The sequence below is a fragment of the Dasypus novemcinctus genome, chromosome 7 (genome assembly GCF_030445035.2).
Source record: "Dasypus novemcinctus isolate mDasNov1 chromosome 7, mDasNov1.1.hap2, whole genome shotgun sequence".
NCBI lineage: Eukaryota > Metazoa > Chordata > Mammalia > Cingulata > Dasypodidae > Dasypus > Dasypus novemcinctus.
In genome coordinates this window covers 26,104,241-26,121,855 of record NC_080679.1, presented here as the reverse complement: position 1 = coordinate 26,121,855, position 17,615 = coordinate 26,104,241, and the positions used below count along the sequence as shown (strand labels likewise).

At 59.7% G+C, this 17,615-nt stretch overlaps 1 protein-coding gene across 17 annotated transcripts in view; it reads right to left on the bottom strand.

Annotated features, from left to right (window-relative positions):
* The window catches only part of TNS1 (tensin 1), a 216,761-nt gene that overhangs the window by 180,764 nt on the left and 18,382 nt on the right, over window positions 1-17,615 (bottom strand). For 4 of the 17 annotated variants that reach the window (XM_058300138.2, XM_058300144.2, XM_058300145.2 and 1 more), the window contains exon 1: window positions 8,758-8,938. The exons of 10 other annotated variants lie outside the window; for them this stretch is intronic. In XM_058300138.2, the coding sequence (XP_058156121.1) occupies window positions 8,758-8,790 (33 nt within the window). In that variant the 5' untranslated portion in view covers window positions 8,791-8,938. Of the gene's footprint in view, window positions 1-8,757; window positions 8,939-15,972; window positions 16,338-17,615 lie in introns of those variants that run through there. 3 more of the 17 variants (XM_058300141.2, XM_058300143.1, XM_058300133.2) reach the window with 3 other exon arrangements.

The following is a 17,615-nucleotide window of genomic DNA, read 5'->3' as shown; positions in this document are numbered from 1 at the left end:
ACAGGCAGACAAAGGCGACGGGGGCGACGGGGCAGGTGAAGCAGAGACCAAAGCCCAGGCAGCAGCCGAGAGGGCAGAGTGGGGAGACAGGCACAGATGCCAGAGCCCAGCAGTGGCCCCCATGGCTGGGCCAGGCAGCAGGGCTGTGCTGGGCAGGCCCAAGGGCCGCCTCTGGGGGCTGCTAGCCCATAGCACTAGGTTCTAGCAGCTGCGCTGCCCCCCTTGGGGGGTCAGGGTGAGGCGGGCAGGCACTGCCCGGCTCTGGGCCTCACTGGGCATCCCCCTTCCCAGCATCTGCATCCCCTCCATTCTGCTGTCTTGCCTCCACATTTTCCCATCCAGCCTCTGGCTGGCGGCCTTCCTGGAAGAGACCCAGCCCAAGATCAAGGGCAGCAGCTTAGGCCTGGGGTGGACGGAAGAGCAGGCTGGGCTCTTGGGGTTGAATTAAGAGCTACCGGAGAGGCGTGCAGGGAGCCCCTAAAGCCCGATTGTCCCAGTTCAACCCTGCGCCCCTCCAGCCTGCCCCTCCCACCTCGCTGAGCCCGGCAGAGCTCCCCACCCCAGCTTATTCCCCGGGCCTCCCTCCTGCGTCCCAAATCCAGCCCTTCCCCCAGGCGCAGGGACAGAGGCCTCCTCCCTGATGCACAGACAGTGGTGTCCCCAGAGAGCCCTCACCGCCCAGGAAACAGGAGCAGGAAGCCCAGGCTTCCGGAGGGTTAAGCAAACGCCCGGCTCCTCCACAGCCCTGCGTTTTGCCTGCCCCGCCACAAGCTGAGTTTACGAATCTCTCCCGCCTCGCCAGCAGGAGCAGGGTTTCCAGCACCCTCTCGGACGTCACCCACAGCCCCCCTAGCTAAAGGGGCTCGTGGAGGGATCTAGAGACCTGCCCCCCTAGCAGGGTACCTTCTCTGGGACTCACGTTCCTCAAAAGATATCGAGGGCTTCTGGCAAGACAGCCTGCGTGTGGACAGGTGGGGAAATGGGGGGCATGGCCTGGGACGAAGGGAGCGTGGGAGGTGGGCGTGGGGCAGCCCACAAGAGCAGGATGTCGGAGGAGGCCATGGCCTTGGCTCTCCCCACCTGGCCCCCCCCCGGGGCAGACGTGGTGTCTGTTTATCTTATCTTGTTGAATGCGTCATACCCGTGGATTTTAACATTTTCCAGGGTGATGGAGGGAGAAGTCTAGGATGGCCACCTGCCGTCAATTATCTGAAGGAACTGTCATTTTAGGAAGGGTTAGACATCATCTGTGCAATTACTGAAGGCAAAATAAAGCTACCAGGAGGCATATTTAGACTCGATGGGATAAAGGGGCTTCTTAGCAAATCAGATGTTAAGATTTGGACTGGGAAGCGGGTGTAGCTGATTTGAGCATCTGCTTCCCATGTCCAAGGTCCCGGGTTCAATCCTCACAATCTCTCAAAAAAAAATGGGACTGAGAAAAAACCCACGGGGTATCCGGCTCCCACCCTGCCCTCCCCCAGGGTTGATCTGCAGGTTCAGGCAGAGCACGTGAAAGAGGCTCGTAAAGTGCAAAGTGCAAGGCAACGGCTTGTTAGGACATTGATCATCACTTTGCCCAGCAAGTGGCAGGCAGCCCCACAAAACACATCCAGCTCCTCCCTCGCTGGCAGAGCTGGCTCCTAATGGACCCCGGACCTCGGGGAAATGGGCAGAAGGGCATCTCCAACAGGTTAGAGCTAAGTGGCTCTAACCCCACCTCCCCGGAGAGCCAGAGCAAGGGGAAGGGGTCCCAGGCAGAAGCCCCTCCTCCCGTCCTCCGTGGCCAGTGCTCCAGCCTGTGACACCGCCCCCCTCAGCAGGGGGCCTTCCTGCCCTCGGGGATACCCTTCCCTTCCTGCACCCGGCCAAGCCTGCCTGCCAGAGCCGGGTCCCAGCCAGAGGGGTGCGGCACATCTGGCTTGGGCAGCTTTGGCGGGCGTCCTGGGCCCTGGGGTGGGAAAGGCTGTTTGTTGGTTCCTCCCCACCCACTCTGTGGAGCAGAGCGGCAGTAGTGGGTGATGATGGGGGGGGAGAATGATACCCCCCGGGATCCCTCAGCTCACGAGCTCCTGATGCCTCCCTGGAAGGGTCCCCAGCCCTGCCCCCACCAGGCTTCCCGTGGCCAAGATGTGGGAAGAGGGCAGAAGTCTGCAGCCAGGGAGCTCCCCAGACCTGGTACTGGGGTGGGGGGAGGGGATCATCACAAGGCAGGCGTAGGGTATATCTAGCGGGTCCGCGCCACCTCTCCCTGCCTCCTGGCCATCTACGCTTCAATGTCACCTTAGGTCAGGAGCCAGGACCTGGCTGGTATCTGCTGGGGAGACTCAGATCCCTGGTGGAGCTTCTAGGAGTCCCACAGGCCCCTCAAATTCAACCTCCCCCCCCCATCATCCCACCTCCACCTACGCACAAAAGTCCCCCCTCCCCCCACTCCCGCTGCCGTGAACCCCCAGCCAGCGAATGGCCTAACCCTGTTCTTGGTTGCCCCAGGTGGAAAATTCTGAGTCATTTTCAACTCCTCCCTGCCCTCCAGCCCCCAGTCCCACCAGTTGCCAGACGCTGTGAATTCTGGCTCCTGCACACTCTCTCGGCCCTCCCGTGCCTTCCAGTGCCCCTGCCTTTGCCCCAGTAGAGGCCTCGACATTCCTCACTGGGGAGATTACAACCGCCTCTTGGGTCCCCAGCACCAAGGCCCTCCCCACCCAGCAGGGGAGCAGCTTCGGGCCACACCCAGCCCCCGCCCCCCACAACCCTGCTTGTACTGTCCCCTCTTCCTACCCTCTCTGCTTGTCAAGTTCCCTAATCCTCCCTCATGCCCTCTGGGAGGACTTTCCCCCCACCACTGTCAGAATCCATCTTGCCACTTGCTGTCTTCTTTTTTTATTTTGAAAATTTTTTAAGGTTCAGACAAGATGAATGCCCATATCCCCTTCCCCTGGATTCACCAATCGTTGACATTTTGCCACTCATGCACCCTCCCTCTGTCCTCTACAGAACCACAACACAATAATCATACTCGGGAGATTCATTGCAGTACTGTTGCCTGTTCTCCATCCCCTACTGTCCCAATAATGCCCGGTGGAGCTGGTCTTTTTGTTTTTATTTTGGATTCATCTCTCTCCTCTCCTGTCTTTCATGATATTGACCCTTCTGAAGAGTCCAGGCCAGCTGTTTGGCAGAACGACTCTCTGTTTCGAAGTGTCTCCTTGTTTCCTTGTGATTCCATTCTGGTTAACATTTTTGGCAGGAATATCAGCTAGGCAACTCCCGCTTTCTTCTGCTGTGCTTTCTGTGTCCCTTCACAGTACCTGATGCCTGTTGAGTTGTGCCTGCTTCTCCACTTGTTAGCTGCATGGTCCCAGGCAAGTGGCTGAGCTCCTCTCTGCCTTACTATACTAACCTGTTAAATGGGCCAATAGATGTCACCACCCCATAGATTTCATGGGAATCAAATGAGACGCCTGGAGAGCAGATAGAACAGTGCCTGGCACATAGCAAGCACGCCCTAAACACAAGTGATGACCTGTGTTACCATTTCTCAAGTGTGTGTGGGCCACCATCCACCCCCACAAGGTGGGAGTCCTGGGGCCGATCGCATGTGCTCCCCTCCGCGTGCTCTGTGCCCGGGCAGTGGAAGCTCAGAACAAGTCTAAAGCATCAGATTGGCTCGAGCTGCCTCCTGGCCTCCGTTCCCTCTATTGCAATTACACCCCATTCCCACCGACCTGCCCTTAGGGAGAAGAGAACACGGGGTCACCCTCTTCACTACCCACAGATTTCAGGGAAAAGGCTCTTAGAGTCCAAGCAGCCCTGGATCTCCAGGGAAGAGGTCAGGGGCCAGTTTCCTGAGGCCCATCCCCACCAGGTGATGGAGAAAAAGGTGAGCAGCTCTGGAGAGAGAGGAGAGCTTTGCCCTTGATACAACCGGTAGCCTCTGCCTCTGCACCGGCTCCTCTCTCCTTGGCTCCTTACACGGCAGGCCCAACAGTTCTGAGCACCGAGTCCCTTTGTCTGCCCTGGAGTGAAATGATCTGGAGTGGGAAGGGCTAAGAGTGCTGACACCCTCAGCCCCCAAAACGGGGCAAGGCGCCCTGCCAAGGGTTCGACCCCGATTCCCTCACTAACCCTCACCACGGCATCCTGTGATGATGCGGAGGACCTTGCCTTGCCCCGGGTTCACGCAGATCGGGCAGACAAGATTGAGACCCAAGGGCGGCGGACTTGGCCCAGTGGTTAGGGCGTCCGTCTACCACATGGGAGGTCCGTGGTTCAAACCCCGGGCCTCCTTGACCCGTGTGGAGCTGGCCCATGCGCAGTGCTGATGCGCGCAAGGAGTGCCCTGCTACGCAGGGGTGTCCCCCATGTGAGGGAGCCCCACGCGCAAGGAGGGCACCCCGTAAGGAGAGCCACCCTGTGCGAAAGAAAGTGCAGCCTGCCCAGGAATGGTGCTGCACACACGGAGAGCTGACGCAGCAAGATGATGCAACAAAAAGAAACACAGATTCCCGTGCTGCTGACAACAACAGAAGCGGACAAAGAAGATGCAGCAAATAGACACAGAGAACAGACAACTGGGGTGGGGGTAGGAAGGGGAGATAAATAAATAAATAAATAAATCTCTAAAAATTTTTTAAAAAAAGATTGAGACCCAAGGCTGCCAGCCCAGTGCCTGAGCACCAGGCCACAGCGTGTCCAACGGGCACATCGCCAGCCGCCCATCTGTGGCAATGCCCGGGAGCCCTGACGGTCACATCGTCAGGTGACTACCCCGTGGCCAGGCCCTGGGTCTCAAGCGCCATCCCCTGGCCATCTGATCCACCCTCTTTTCCCTTCCTGCCCTGGGATTTCTGGGTTCTCCCCCTCCTCTTGGGGGCTCGTTTAAAGGTCGCCTCCAAGGGGCTTTCCTGACTCCTCTACCTGGGATACTTGTAAGCAACTGTCTAACGCCCACAAGCTCCTTGCAGAAAGCTGGGACTCTAGTAGCGTTAGGGGAAGGGTGCATGGGTCCGTGGGTGGGCGGGTGACTGGATGGCCACTGGGATGGCTCCCCATAGCAGAACCTCCTCAACACCGTGCTCTACCCCCTGGTGGCGCATGGCCAACCCCCTTCACCTGGGAGCTCTGACGCCCCCCAGCCCACACGCTCGCTCCCCTCTCAGGAGCACTGAGCCCTGGGGCCATGCGGCCTTGAGAAACCAGTTCCCTTCCCTGGGTCTCCTTCTCTGTGGCTATAAACTGGAACTTTCAGCCCGGCTGGTCCTACCTCCCAGAATTACAGTGAGGCCCAAGGGAAATTGGGTAAGTCAAGGACATGTACACCCATAGGCCACAGAGGCCAGAACTGCACGGCTAGGAAGCGGCAGAACTGGCAGCCAGGCAGGCTGGTATCGAGTGCAAGTCCCGACCGCCAGGCTACCTGCGCGATGACACCCCACCTTCTGGAGCCTTCCCGCGGTTCCGATGGCCCCATTCTATTTATCCCACCTGCCCCTCCCTGAAGCATTACAGACTGGAGAGTCCCGGGTGGGGAGGCAGGAAACCTGGGTTCTATTCTCACACCAACTTGCCGTGTAGCCTTGAAAATGCGCCATCCCGTAATTAAGAGCTAGCACTGATGAGCCCTTGCTCCGTGAGAGGCTCTACTCTAAGCGTTCCCGAGCATTAGCTCATTTGACCTAACAAGCCTATAGGTAGGTGAGGAAGCCGAGGCACAGAGACATGAAGTTACTTGTCTGGGGTCCCACAGCTGCCAAGTGGCAAGGCCAGGTTTAGACCCAGGCAGGGTCCAGACTCAGACCTGGCGTGCTCAGCCAGCAATGCCAGCCCTCCTCTCAACACTGCCGGAGAGAGCGCCCCAAACTGGAGCCCGACCTGGTGCCCGAAACATCACGTTGAGAAAAACCTTGCAAAGGGAGGGTTTCGTTTCAGACCTTGATGACTCTCAGGCCACCCAGCCCAGCTCCCAAAGCCACACAATCAGGAAGCCCCAGGGGCACAGCCCTTCCCGGTGACCACCCAAACTCCAGAGAGAGTGAGGAGGGAGCTGAGGGTCACCCTGGGGCTGCACACAAGGAGCCCGGGGGGCTCATAGGACCCTTTTGACAAAACCGTGTACTTTGCACTGAAAAGGACACCAACTCCAGAAAACAACACGGCACTGTCTGCAGCTGGAAGTGGCCTCAGAGGATCGCATCCAAGCCTCTGGGAGGTCCAGAACAGTCAGTGTCCAGCCCGAGGCCACACGGCTGGCTCTGGTCCCCAGCCCTGGCTTGGTGGTTTTCTCAGCCCCTCCCTAGTGAGCCCCTGCCCAGGCCGAGAACAGAGGGAGCCCCTCCGCAAAGAAGGGCCTGAAGCTCTAACGCCATCAGCATGCCACCAAAATGCCTCAATTAATAGGCATGTAATTATTTTCTAAATAAAATATTCTTGAATATGTAATAGCAAATGGGAGCATTTGATGAGCAAATCAAGTTATGCATAAAAATATGGCTATGCTCCTGAGCTATAATAAAGTGATTTTTATTCCTCGAGCTTGTTAAAACTATGCACTGCAGATGCATTACTTCTTGGACGGAATGTCTGCAGCCATCCCCTGGATGGGAACATGAGCATATAGACATATTCACTCCCACTGGGGCACATGGCCTATCTCTTCTAGACTATGCCTCAGTTTACCTCCCTGAGGCCACAGTCCCAGAACAGTTGGGCAGAGGCCCCAGGCAGTCAGGAGACACAGCGCCTCCAGGGGGGGCCTGTGCCATAACACCCTGCCCAGGGAGAACCTCCCCCATCATCCCCTGGACCAGACGGGAGGTCGGGGAATAGGGCAAGGACCAGCATTTACTCTGCACCCACTGTGTGCCTGAGCACCCGATTCTTGGACATGCATTTTCTCCTCTTCATCTCAGCCAAGTGTGTCCTAGTCTCTCCAGGTTGCAGATCAGGAAACTGAGGCTCAAGAAGTGAACTGTCTTGCCCAAAATCTCCCATCTGGTAAGTAACAGCACTAAGATTGGAGCCCCTTCGTTCCCAGTCCCCACCCCGTAAACACACACCCCAGGGCAGCCAAGACCCACCTAGAAGGGAGGAAGGGAGCTGGTGCAGCTGTCCCGGGGTAATGGGTAGGGGAACAAGAACCAGCTCTGGCTGGAACTCCTCCCTCTGTCCAGTCCAGGCCTCCACCCCCACGCAGACCCGGGCCCACCCTAGGGGACAACACACGGGCCAGGGTGAAGACAGCACCCCTCTGCCCAGCCCCACTCCCGCCTCCTTCTTCCCCTGCCCACACAAAAGTGCCCTGCAGGGCTCTCCCACAGGGCTGGGGAGGAAGCAGGGAGGGGCAGCAGGCAGGGTCTTCTGGCCTTAAAGGAGCCCAAGACGCCAGCACCCACACCTGCCCTTGCCCACCAGTACCCCTCTCCCAACTCTCATGTGGGACCTTAACATAAGGCGCTCTCTGTGCCAGGCACTGCCATCCAGAATCTCCCGGCCACCTCCCCGAGACCCCCTTTCATTGTCATTTCACCCACGGGGAAACTGAGGCTCACTGGGTGAAGCAGTCTTCCCAGGACCTCCCAGCAGAAGTGGCCCATCAAGCACATGCCCTCTGGAAGGGAACCACCCTCTCCCCGCTGCAGTGCAGTCTCACCGCCCACCTCCATCCTCGGCAGGGTCCACAGGTCTCCCGGGGCCTGCAGGAGGGAGCTGGAAGGGCCCAGAGAGACGAACTAGGCCACGGCTCCCATTTTATAGAGGTCAACACCAGCCCAGCGAACCACTGACCCGCCCTCTGGGCAGGACGCGCCCGACACCCCCAACCTATCATGCAGACCCCCTACCCACATGCAGCCCAGCACTCCCCCAGCCCCCTCGGGCCAGCCCCTCCTCCTCACCCTTCCCTTCGCTGCCCAGGTCTGATCACCCACAACCTGGGGCTGCGAGGGCCCTCCGAGGACCCACGGGAAGGGGCAGGCAAGGCCACATCTGGATCCCAGGCCCGAGGCCCCTCCCCCAGGCCAGCCATCTCTCTCCCAGAGAGGGACATTAACTTCAGCCAGGGGTGACTTCCCGCCCTCCTGACCCTGCGCATGCCTTTGCCCGGTGCTGGAGCAGCCCCCTCCTCAGGAAGGGTCTCCTCTTGCCCCTGCCCCCACCCTTCTGCAGCAGTCAGCCCCCCCCACCCACCCAAGCCCCCGCCCCCGGGAGCCTCTCCCGCCACGGCAGGCCTGGAGACTTCTAACTCCCACCATGAGCTCCCGCCACCCAGACACCCTCACCGGTTCCTGAATCTGGGGCCAGGAGGAAAGGGGGAAGCAGGGAGAAAGAGGAGAGCACGGCACCCTCCTGGCGCGGGGGCAAAGGAAGGGGGAGCTATGCAGGATGGGATAACAGCAGCTGGGAGCTGAAAGAAGGGATAAAAGTGATGGAATCCCAGAAGAATTTTCTAGATCAATATTCTCTGCTCCCCAGGCCCTCACCCTCACCACTGCCCCTTCCTCAAAGTCTTGGGGGCTTTTCACCTCAGTGCGAGAGGGGGTACGGGTGGGAAGAGCCCTAAAAAGCAGCAGCTGGCAAGGGGAGCCGTGTACGGACCACAGAACCAGAGAGGGAAGGTCTGCTGAAGTCAGTCTGTCCTGCCATCCCCTTCACAGCCAGCATTCCCCCCACCCCAGGCTCTGGGTTTAACGATGGAAAGGTTGGAAGGCAAAGGAGGAGGGCAACCCAGAGCTGAGGCAGCGGGACCCACAGACCTACCCAGAGCATGCAGGACAGACAGATCCACGTCATCTTCGGTGGGTCCTGTCCCTCGGGCCAGGCCCGCCACACTCAGTCCCCCTGGACCAGGCAAAAGGGAGCTGCGAGTCCGCTGCTTTTGCTCCGGGCTCCGCCAGCATCTGCCGGGCCTCTCCCCTGCCTGCTTCCAGCTCACTCTCCCTCCTCCTCCTCTCCCCACTCCACCCCCTTGTCCCAGCCTCCTCTCAGCTCCCTCCTCCCAAGCCCCACTGGTGGCGCTGGGGATCAGAGGCCCTGCTTTGCAGGGGGTGTGAAGCGCATCCGGCCAAGAGCCCCTGGAGGCAGGGCTCCCCAAAACCACACACCCCCCCCTGCAAAGACACACAACCCCCTTGGGCCACCAAGGCCCCTCCTGCCTTCTCCTGTTCAGCTGCTGACAGGCCTGGGGTCTGCTTTCCTCGCTGCAGACCCCCCCACCCCAGCAAACCAGGGGACTCGGCACCCAGAGCCCTCAGACCACAGCCAGCCAGCGCCAGAAGGGACAGTCTGCCTGCCACACCCCGGGGTTCCTCAGCCCCCTCTCCCCACGCGTGCGAGCCCACGCGCACACCCTCCTGCCCTCGGAGCGCACACTCATTTGCACACACACAGCTAGGACCGGCCCTGGTGCCCAGGCGCCCGGCTCAGCCCGGGACAGGCCTTAACACTGGAGAATGCGGGCCAGGGCTGCGAGAAGGGCCCTGCCCCCAGGCTGTGGATTTCGTTCCAATTTTTTTCCTACTTCTTTTTTTTTTTTCCTTCTTTCTTTCTTTTCTCCAAACATCTGTCCCAGCCCTTCCTGCCCTTCTTAAAGGGAGCCGGGCTCCAGGCTCCCGCGAGAGTCTGTTTTTCTTGACGGTACCCTGGGCCAACATTTGGTTTGCATTTCCCCACTTCCTCCTCCTCCCCTCCTCCCTCCCTGGGCCCAGGGCTCGCCTCCCGCCCCCGTCCACACACGCCTTCTTCTCCCCCACAGGATCCCCCTGCGCCCCCACACCGGCCCTCCCCTCCCCTCTCCCCCCACTTTGCCCAGGGATCTAGAGGGTGGGAGGAAAACAGGGTACGAATCCAAATGTATCCCCAGGGGGCAATGCAGGGAAATCCAGCAAAATCAGCCTCAAGCCCTCATTGTCTCACCTCCCCCCAAAAAAACTTTCCTCTCAGAGCCCTGGCCACGGCTGGACCCAGTGAGGGTGGGTGGGGGCTGGTGAATCACCCGTTCTGCTCCTTGGAGCCGTCCAGGGGAGAGAGAGCACTCAGCCCCACGCCCTGCTGTGGACACACACACACTAGGACCCACAGTCCAACTCAGACAAACACACAAAAGCCGAGGACAGAGCCCCGCCCAGAGTAGGCCCTCCAAAACCGCGTTCCTGGACCAGGCAACGTGGCAGGAAAGTCCTCCGGCCTGGGCTCCCAGGCACACGGGCGAGCGTGCTCACCGTGGCCCACCCCCGCCCCAGGGACCTCCCCCGCCTCCCCACCTCACCCCACTGCGACACCCAAGAGCATGCCCACACCACTCCCCGGCAACACCACACACATCACAACCCCACAGTTCTGTCTCTACAGCCGGCCTCCCCCCTCAGGTGGACCTGCCCAGCCAGGTGTGCTGGCCACAAGCCCAGGGTCCAGCCAAGACATCTACCTGGGAAGCCCTAGGGGAATGAAACGCCCACTCGCCACCTGTGAGAGGGCCACCTCATGCGGATGTGCAGGTTGGGCACTGCACAAACGATTAACACGCTGTCGTTTGATAATTCTGAGGAGTCAGGGGAGTGCCGTGTAATTCTGGTTCTTCCTGAGCAGGTGGCTCAGTTAAGAGTCTTTGCTCCAGGTATAGGAGATGGGGCAAGGAATCAGACTCCCCTCTCTACACCCCTCCAAGTCCTTCTTCAAGGCGATGGGGCTGGGTAAGGTCCTGCCCCCACCCTGCAACCCCCGCCAGAATCACAGTGCTCCCCCTTACCTCCTAGTCCAGCTCCCCCTCCCCAAGTTTGCTGGGCTCGCCTGAAAGTTTACTGTTCCACAGTTTCCACTGCGGTCCTCAGCCCTACTGCTGAGCATGGCCCATATGTAGACACCCCTGCAAACCCTCCCCTCTCCGCCGCCGGAGGCATGGAAGAGTGAGGGGTGGGTGGGGGGCGTTTCGGGAGCCCCCGCTGAGAGCCAAGTCCACCCCCTACACACCATCACCAACGCTGCCAACTGCCCCCGATCCCCAGCAAGCTCAAGGGCTCAGCCAGCTAAGCCCTGGCAGCCCAGAGCCCACCCGCACCCACCTCTCCCAGGCTGCTCCCACAGCCCTTTGCTGCTGGCACCTCCCAAGCTGTGCCTCCCGGCAGCTATCTTGAGCGTTCTGAGAAATCACCTTGGAGCTTCCCAGAAATGCTAGAAAATTAGACCAAAGACCGAGTCCCAGTGACACCTCCTCATCCGGTCTTCCAGGGCCCAGTAGCCTCCGGGGCCCACCCCCTCCCTCAGTCGCCTCAGCTGGGACTGAAAACGGGGTTGAAGCCCCTAGAGCTGGGAGTCCCCCCTGGAGGAGCCCTGCCTCCAGGATGCCCGCCATCCCTCTCTTCCAACCCAATGGGATCTCTCCGGTGTTGCATCCTACCTTCTGTCGGGAAGTCCTTCCTGCTACCTAACCACTATCCTCCTGTTGAATGCTAAACACTGCCACCTGAGGTGTCTCTAATTGTTACCTTTTATCTCTCCTTCATAGTCTGGGGAGACACACCCCACCCCTGGCCCACACACACAGGGCAAGTCCCTTGGGCAAGAACTTGTCCTGAGCCCAGCACAGAGCCTGGCATTCAGCAGGCACAGGGTGTGTTTGAAGACTCAGTCCATCCATCCATGGGTCCTCGTGGATTTTCCCCACTCTTAGCATCCACTATCCCCTTCCCAAACCTCCCTTCTCTCCCCCTCTGGCCCCCTTGCAAGTGCCCTGGGCAGCCCCGCCTCCGCGGTCTGTGCTGCCTGGGATCCCGTCCAGTCCTCTGCCCCGTCTCTTCCTGAAGTCTCCTCTGCCTGCCCAGCCCTGCGGCCACCCCTGCCTCTGGACTCTGTCCGGCTGCAGACTCTCCAGAGGTGGGAAGTTTTGCTCATCTTGGGGTCCCCATCCAGTGCCTGGACTGGTGTTTCACACCCAGGCAGACATCAGCACCCACTGGTGGGCTGGCTGGGTTTTCTGGGCTGGGATTCCAGAGGCTTCTAAAGCCGGCCCCCACCCTGGGCCACGCCACCCCACTTGCCTGGCCATTTCTGCAGTAGGTTTAACTCCCTACCTTTCACCCTGCATGGAGAAACTTCCCTGCTCTCTGCCCTCCAGCTCAGACACCAGCTGAAGCAGCATGACAGTCCTCAGGCCGTGCGGCTGGCGATGAGCCCAGAGGCAGACTGAGCTGAAGAGGGTGAGCGAGGGCAGGAATGAGGCTAACGGGTCTTGTGATCCTGAGCCTGGCATCTCCCTCTCCAGAACTCGGTTTCCTCATCTGCAAACTGACGAGGCTCATGGTCTCCAAGGTCCCTTCCAGCTCTACTCTCTGTGATGCCACAAATTTCCCAGGCCAGGGCGCCTGCCCCCTCAATCCATTCTTCCCATCCTTTGACACTTGTGCAGCAAAAATTTCTTCCAATTGACTAGCCTATCACTTAGGAAGACATTAAGCCTTTCCTCCGTCACCGCTGGTCACAGAATCTGAAAGACAGAATCTGGAGGGACCGTCGAGCTCAGCTGGTCCAGGGGTCAGATCAAACTCAAACGAGGGAAGCAGGCAAGGGGTCTGTGGGGGCCTAGCGAGGGCAAGCTCCAGCTACAGGGGATTCCCACTACTCGGCTCCAGTCATCAAGGCCTGCAGAGGCATGAGCCCACATCGCCACATCTTTTGATCTGTTAAGAGATGCCCCAAATCTATATTTTTATGTAAAATATTTTACATGAAATACTTGAAAATCCAAATTTTTTACATATTAGCTTCCTTTTATAAAAAATCTTTTTTAAACCACTCTGAAGGCCAAATTAAATCTGCCTGCCAGTCCCTTTGGTCTTTGAGCCACCTCTCACTCATCCAGATGGGAAAACTGAAGTTAAGGGAGGTCTAACTTGCCCGAGGCACCTCGCCGGCCAGCAGCAGAGCCCGGTTTCCGACATCCCGGGCACTGCTGTCTGGGTGCCATACAGCCAATCCTGCTGCCAGCTTTCTCTTGCAAATGCTGCAGCCCACTGCCTTTCACCCTGGGGCTAGCACACACCACAGCCCCCCTTCTAGTGGTGCCAGGTGCCTCACGTCAAGTGGGATGCAGAGCTGGGGCTGGGACTCCTCCCCAAAGTCCAACTGCAGGAATCTGACACCAAAGCTTTCAGCCCTGCTGCACCTTAGCCCCTGCATCTGTGCCCTGCTGCCCGTCAGGCTCTGCACCTCAGCCCCTACTCCAGGAAAGATGGATATTAACTGACCAGACACATTATTTGTGGAGTCGCATTCACACTTCCTACCAGCCCTCATTTTACATGGGCAGAAACTGAGGCATAGAGAGGTTCATCAACTTGCTCAGCATCACACAAGTAGTAGGTGTAAGACTGGAGCCCAGGGCGTCTGATTACACATCTCACAGGGTGTCAGGAAGTTTCCTGCTGGCCCTGTAGCAATTCAGTCATGCAGGGACTAAGGATTCAGTTCCCACGTTTTGATGACAGTGTTAGCTGCCCCCCCAACCCCTTACCCAAGGACTGGCGCTACAACAGCCAGCTGCCCGGGCCCAGGTCTGGCTTGGGGGGAAGGGGGAGCACATAGAGGGAAGCTGAGGACAGTGCTGCTCTATGGGTCGGGGTGAAGCTGTTTGACTCCTGGATGGTTCTTGAAGAGTCAGGAAGAAGAGAAAACTGCAGTCCCTGCTCCAGCAACCCCTGGAGCCAGCCTACCTCACCCTGCTCCCTGCCCCTCTACACACTTCAGCCTTTGAGTTCTGGGGTGCTCAGATCCCTGGCAGGGCTGCCAAGTACCACTGCGCAGGATGGTCACTGCACAAGCGTGCAGCCGAGGGGCAAGAGGGAGCTGAGGTCCCACCCGTGCTCGGCGCACCAAGCCCTGGCATCAGCGCAAAGCATGGGGCACTTCGTCCCAGTTCCCACCAAGACACCATGTGGGCTACAGGAAGCCCTGCCGCCTGCCCCCACATCCGCCACTCCTCAGGTCTAAGACTGAGGTCTCTCCCGTGCACTCCAGAAATCCGAATGCTCCCTGGCGGGGGAGAGGCAGAGTTCCAACCAGGCCTCCCACAGCCTCAGTTTCCCCAGCTGACAAAGGAAGGTCCATCTCTCAGCCCCCTTCCCCCATCTCCCACCACAAGTGCCCTGGGTGGGGACAGTGTCTGGGCCCAATCCCAACAGTTTTTAATAAGAGCCTTCCCAAGGCACGACTCCGTGATCTTGATCTCTTCCCCAGCTCTCATTTCCTGTCTGACTCAGGTCCCTCAAAGGCTGGAGGGAGGCAGTTGCAGCTGATCATCCAGCCCCCAGCTCAAACCCTGCAAATGAGGAGAGGAATTACTAAGCAGCTTAGGGTCCGACTGACCTGGTCCTGGTTGGCCATTTCCCGCCACAGGCTGCCGTCTCCCAAATCCAGAACCTTGGGACTCTGCGGCTTCCGAACTCAGAGCCCAATGGACACGGACGGGGCGCCTGCCCTGCAGTCCCGGCTGCAGCACCTGCCTCCCAGCCAATCCCTAGGGAGGCTGCTGCATTTTGCTGGAAGATTTCAAAGCACACCTTGGGTGACTGGACTGGGAGACTACTGGCACCTTTCCCCACTGCGGAGTGGCAGGGGAGGAAACTGAGGCCCAGCGGCAGTTCCTTGGAAGAAAAGCTGAAAGTTCAAGCTCCCTATGGAGTGGGGGGATCCTTCCCCTCCCTGAGGAATGGATACAGGGAGGAAATCCCTCCACCCCGCATGCCCAGCCCTGGCCTGCCTGAGGGTCTGCAGGGAGGAAGATGAAAGGAATTCACCCCTGCTGGAAAGGGATAGGTAATGATGATACAGTAATAATGCAAATATTTCTAATTTTTATTGAACATCTACTGTAGAGTAGGCACTGTACTAAACACTTTAAATCCATTACCTCATTTAATCCTCCCAACAACCCCTGTGATGTAGATATTTGTTATTCCCATTTTACAGTTGAGAAAATTAACTTCCCCAAGGTCCACAGCTAGTAAGTGGCAGAGCCAGAACTCAAAGCCAGGCAGACAGGCTCCAGAGCTAGCACTCTTAGACCGGGGTACTGCACCCCCCCTCCACATGACAGGGGCCCCTTTACTTCCCTAAAGGAGTTATCACTGGAGGCTGCGGGGCGGGGTGGGGGGCAGATCCTGCTCTTGGGGTTCTCCCCGTCAGCCCATTGGAGAATTTAAGCTTCTGTGCAGTTTTTCCAATTTCCTACTTTGCTCGCCAGCTACACCCGCGCCTTCACCCTCTCCCCAATGCCCCCCACCCCAGCACGCACACATCACGAAGGCACTGCCAACTGGAGAATCTTAAGGGATTAAAAAAAAAAAGCTCCACCAGGACACGCCCACCCACAGCACTGCAGGATGGGGGAGACCTCATCCCACTAGCCCCCTCTGCCCCCAACTCACCAGCCTGCTGCCCCTCCTGCTACCGCAGCCCCTGTCCACTTCCCCGGTCCCACCGTCCTCCTGAACAGGTTGGAAATCCCACCTGTCATCCACCAGCCTCTCCACTCCCCATTTCCATTGCACTTTGTAACCTCCCTGCCAGAGCTGTGGGGCTCTGCCAGAGCCCGGGGGGAGGGGGAGAATGAGACTTCCAGGAACCCCCCTTCCCTTCTCACAGAAACTTGGGAGGGATGCTCACAACCCCAGAAACATCCCTCTGGACCCAAATCCCCACCACCCTCCCACAGACTCGGGTCCTATCCGTTAGACTTCTGGCCCAAACCCAAGATGTCCAGGGTGCACACTGGGGAAGGGGCCCCCACGCCCCCCTCCTAGATCCGTGCAGCATGGGTGGGGGCTCCCCAGAAGTCCCCAAACTCTCATCAGAGACAGGATGGGAACAGCCAAGATGGTGTGTCTCTTGAGAATAGGTAAGAGGTACATCAGACGTCGAGGAGAATGGGGGGAGAGGAGTTGGGGGGCAGGGGAGTGCCAGGTGAGGCGGATGACCGTTTACCTGGCTGCGGAGGCAGAAGCGCAGGGGCAGGAGGCAGGAGAAGAGGTACTTGCCCCATCGGATCACGCAGGAGAAGCACCAGCTCAGCCGAGTCATGTTGGCCCCCAGGGTGGGCGCCTCAGGCGCTGGGGCGGCGGAGGACGGGGTGCTCCGGCCGCAGGGCTCCGGGACAGGGGGCGGGGCGAGTGCCCTGCTCCCCGGGATCTCCCCGATCCTCAGCCGCGGAGGGGCAGCCGGTGTGTCCTGCCCCCTCTAGCCCCGACGTGGCTCCATCACCCCGGAACCCCGAGCGCGAGGCGCGGGCAGCTGCAGGACGCTTACGCCCTTAGGGACTTCCTCCGGCGCTGCCTCTCTCCTCCCCTCGTGACAGCCTCAGCCCGCCAGCTCCCCCCCGGAGGGCCGGGGGGCGGGGGGCGGGCCCAAGCGCCCGGGCAACGCCGAGGCTCCGAGGGCCGCGCCAGAGAGGCGGGCCCGGGCAGGGCTGAGGCGGTGCCAGGTGCAGGGCGCCCACCTGTGAGGCGCAGGAGCAGGGGGGGAGCCCGGGCGGCGAGGGCAGCAGCGCTGTGGTCGAGCTGCAGTGAGTGTGTGTGTGTGTGCACGCGCGAGCATGTGTATGGATTCTCTCCAGATCGCACTCCAATTCCCATATTGCTCCCCAGAGCATAATGTGATTAACTTCAACCGAGGCCGCCCGCCTCCCCAACTGAAGCAGAAGCATCCCTGAGCCCGGGGCGCGCGCACGGAAGCCCCAGGCACACCCCCCGACCAGCGGCCCAGCCTCCTGCCCAGCCGCCGGCCCTGGCCGCCGGCCACCCCCTCCTGTCTGCATCTCAGCCCTGCCTGCTCCAGGAGGGAGGCACTCGGCATTCCAAACGCTTCCTGGGAATGGAAGGGCCCCTGCCTCAAAGGCTGAACCCACCTGGGGAGAGGAGAGTTGGAGAGCTGGAGAGGCGGCCTCCGGGGAAGGCTGGCCCCTCCTGCCCAGGGTTCCCAGAGCTCAACTTCCCTGCTTTCCCCTTCCGCCCTGCCCCGCGGCCTCGGCCACTGGCACCAGCAGGAATTCTCTGCCTCTGCTTCCCTCACAGGGTGTCCGTGAGGTGAACAGGGCAGGGCTCCCTCAGGACCACTGTGTAAGGTTGCCCTCCTGTGACCTTAGAACTTGGGATGGGGGGGGAGAGGAGAGAGGAGAGAGGGAGGTGCTGGAGAGGGAAACACAGAGACACAGAGGTGAAGGCAGGCGCAGGCGGGAGACCACAGGAGAGGCACAGAGGTAGCCCCAAGATTTGCTTGTGGTTCTGTTGCTGCAGAGAAACTGGGTGGGCAGGCAGCCAAGCCCAGAGAGAAAGGGGAGGGGGAGCCACAGCCCGCAGGCCTCTTCTGCAGCAACAGGCCACTGGGAGCCAGCCAGGTCCCCTCCTCCCGACCCCCACTGCCTGCACTCCCTGGCCCAGGGCTTCCCATCTCCGGGCCCTTTATCCAGGTGATGCCGTCTCCCTGCCCCCCCCCCCCCCAGGGCAGAAGCTGAGGACCTGAGAGCTTTTCAGCTAGCTCACCCCAGACCCCAAGTTTCCCCCAACCCCAGCAGACTCCTCAGGCCCTGCCCCTCCCCCAGTTTGGAGAAGACTGGGAGGGAGCGAAGGGAG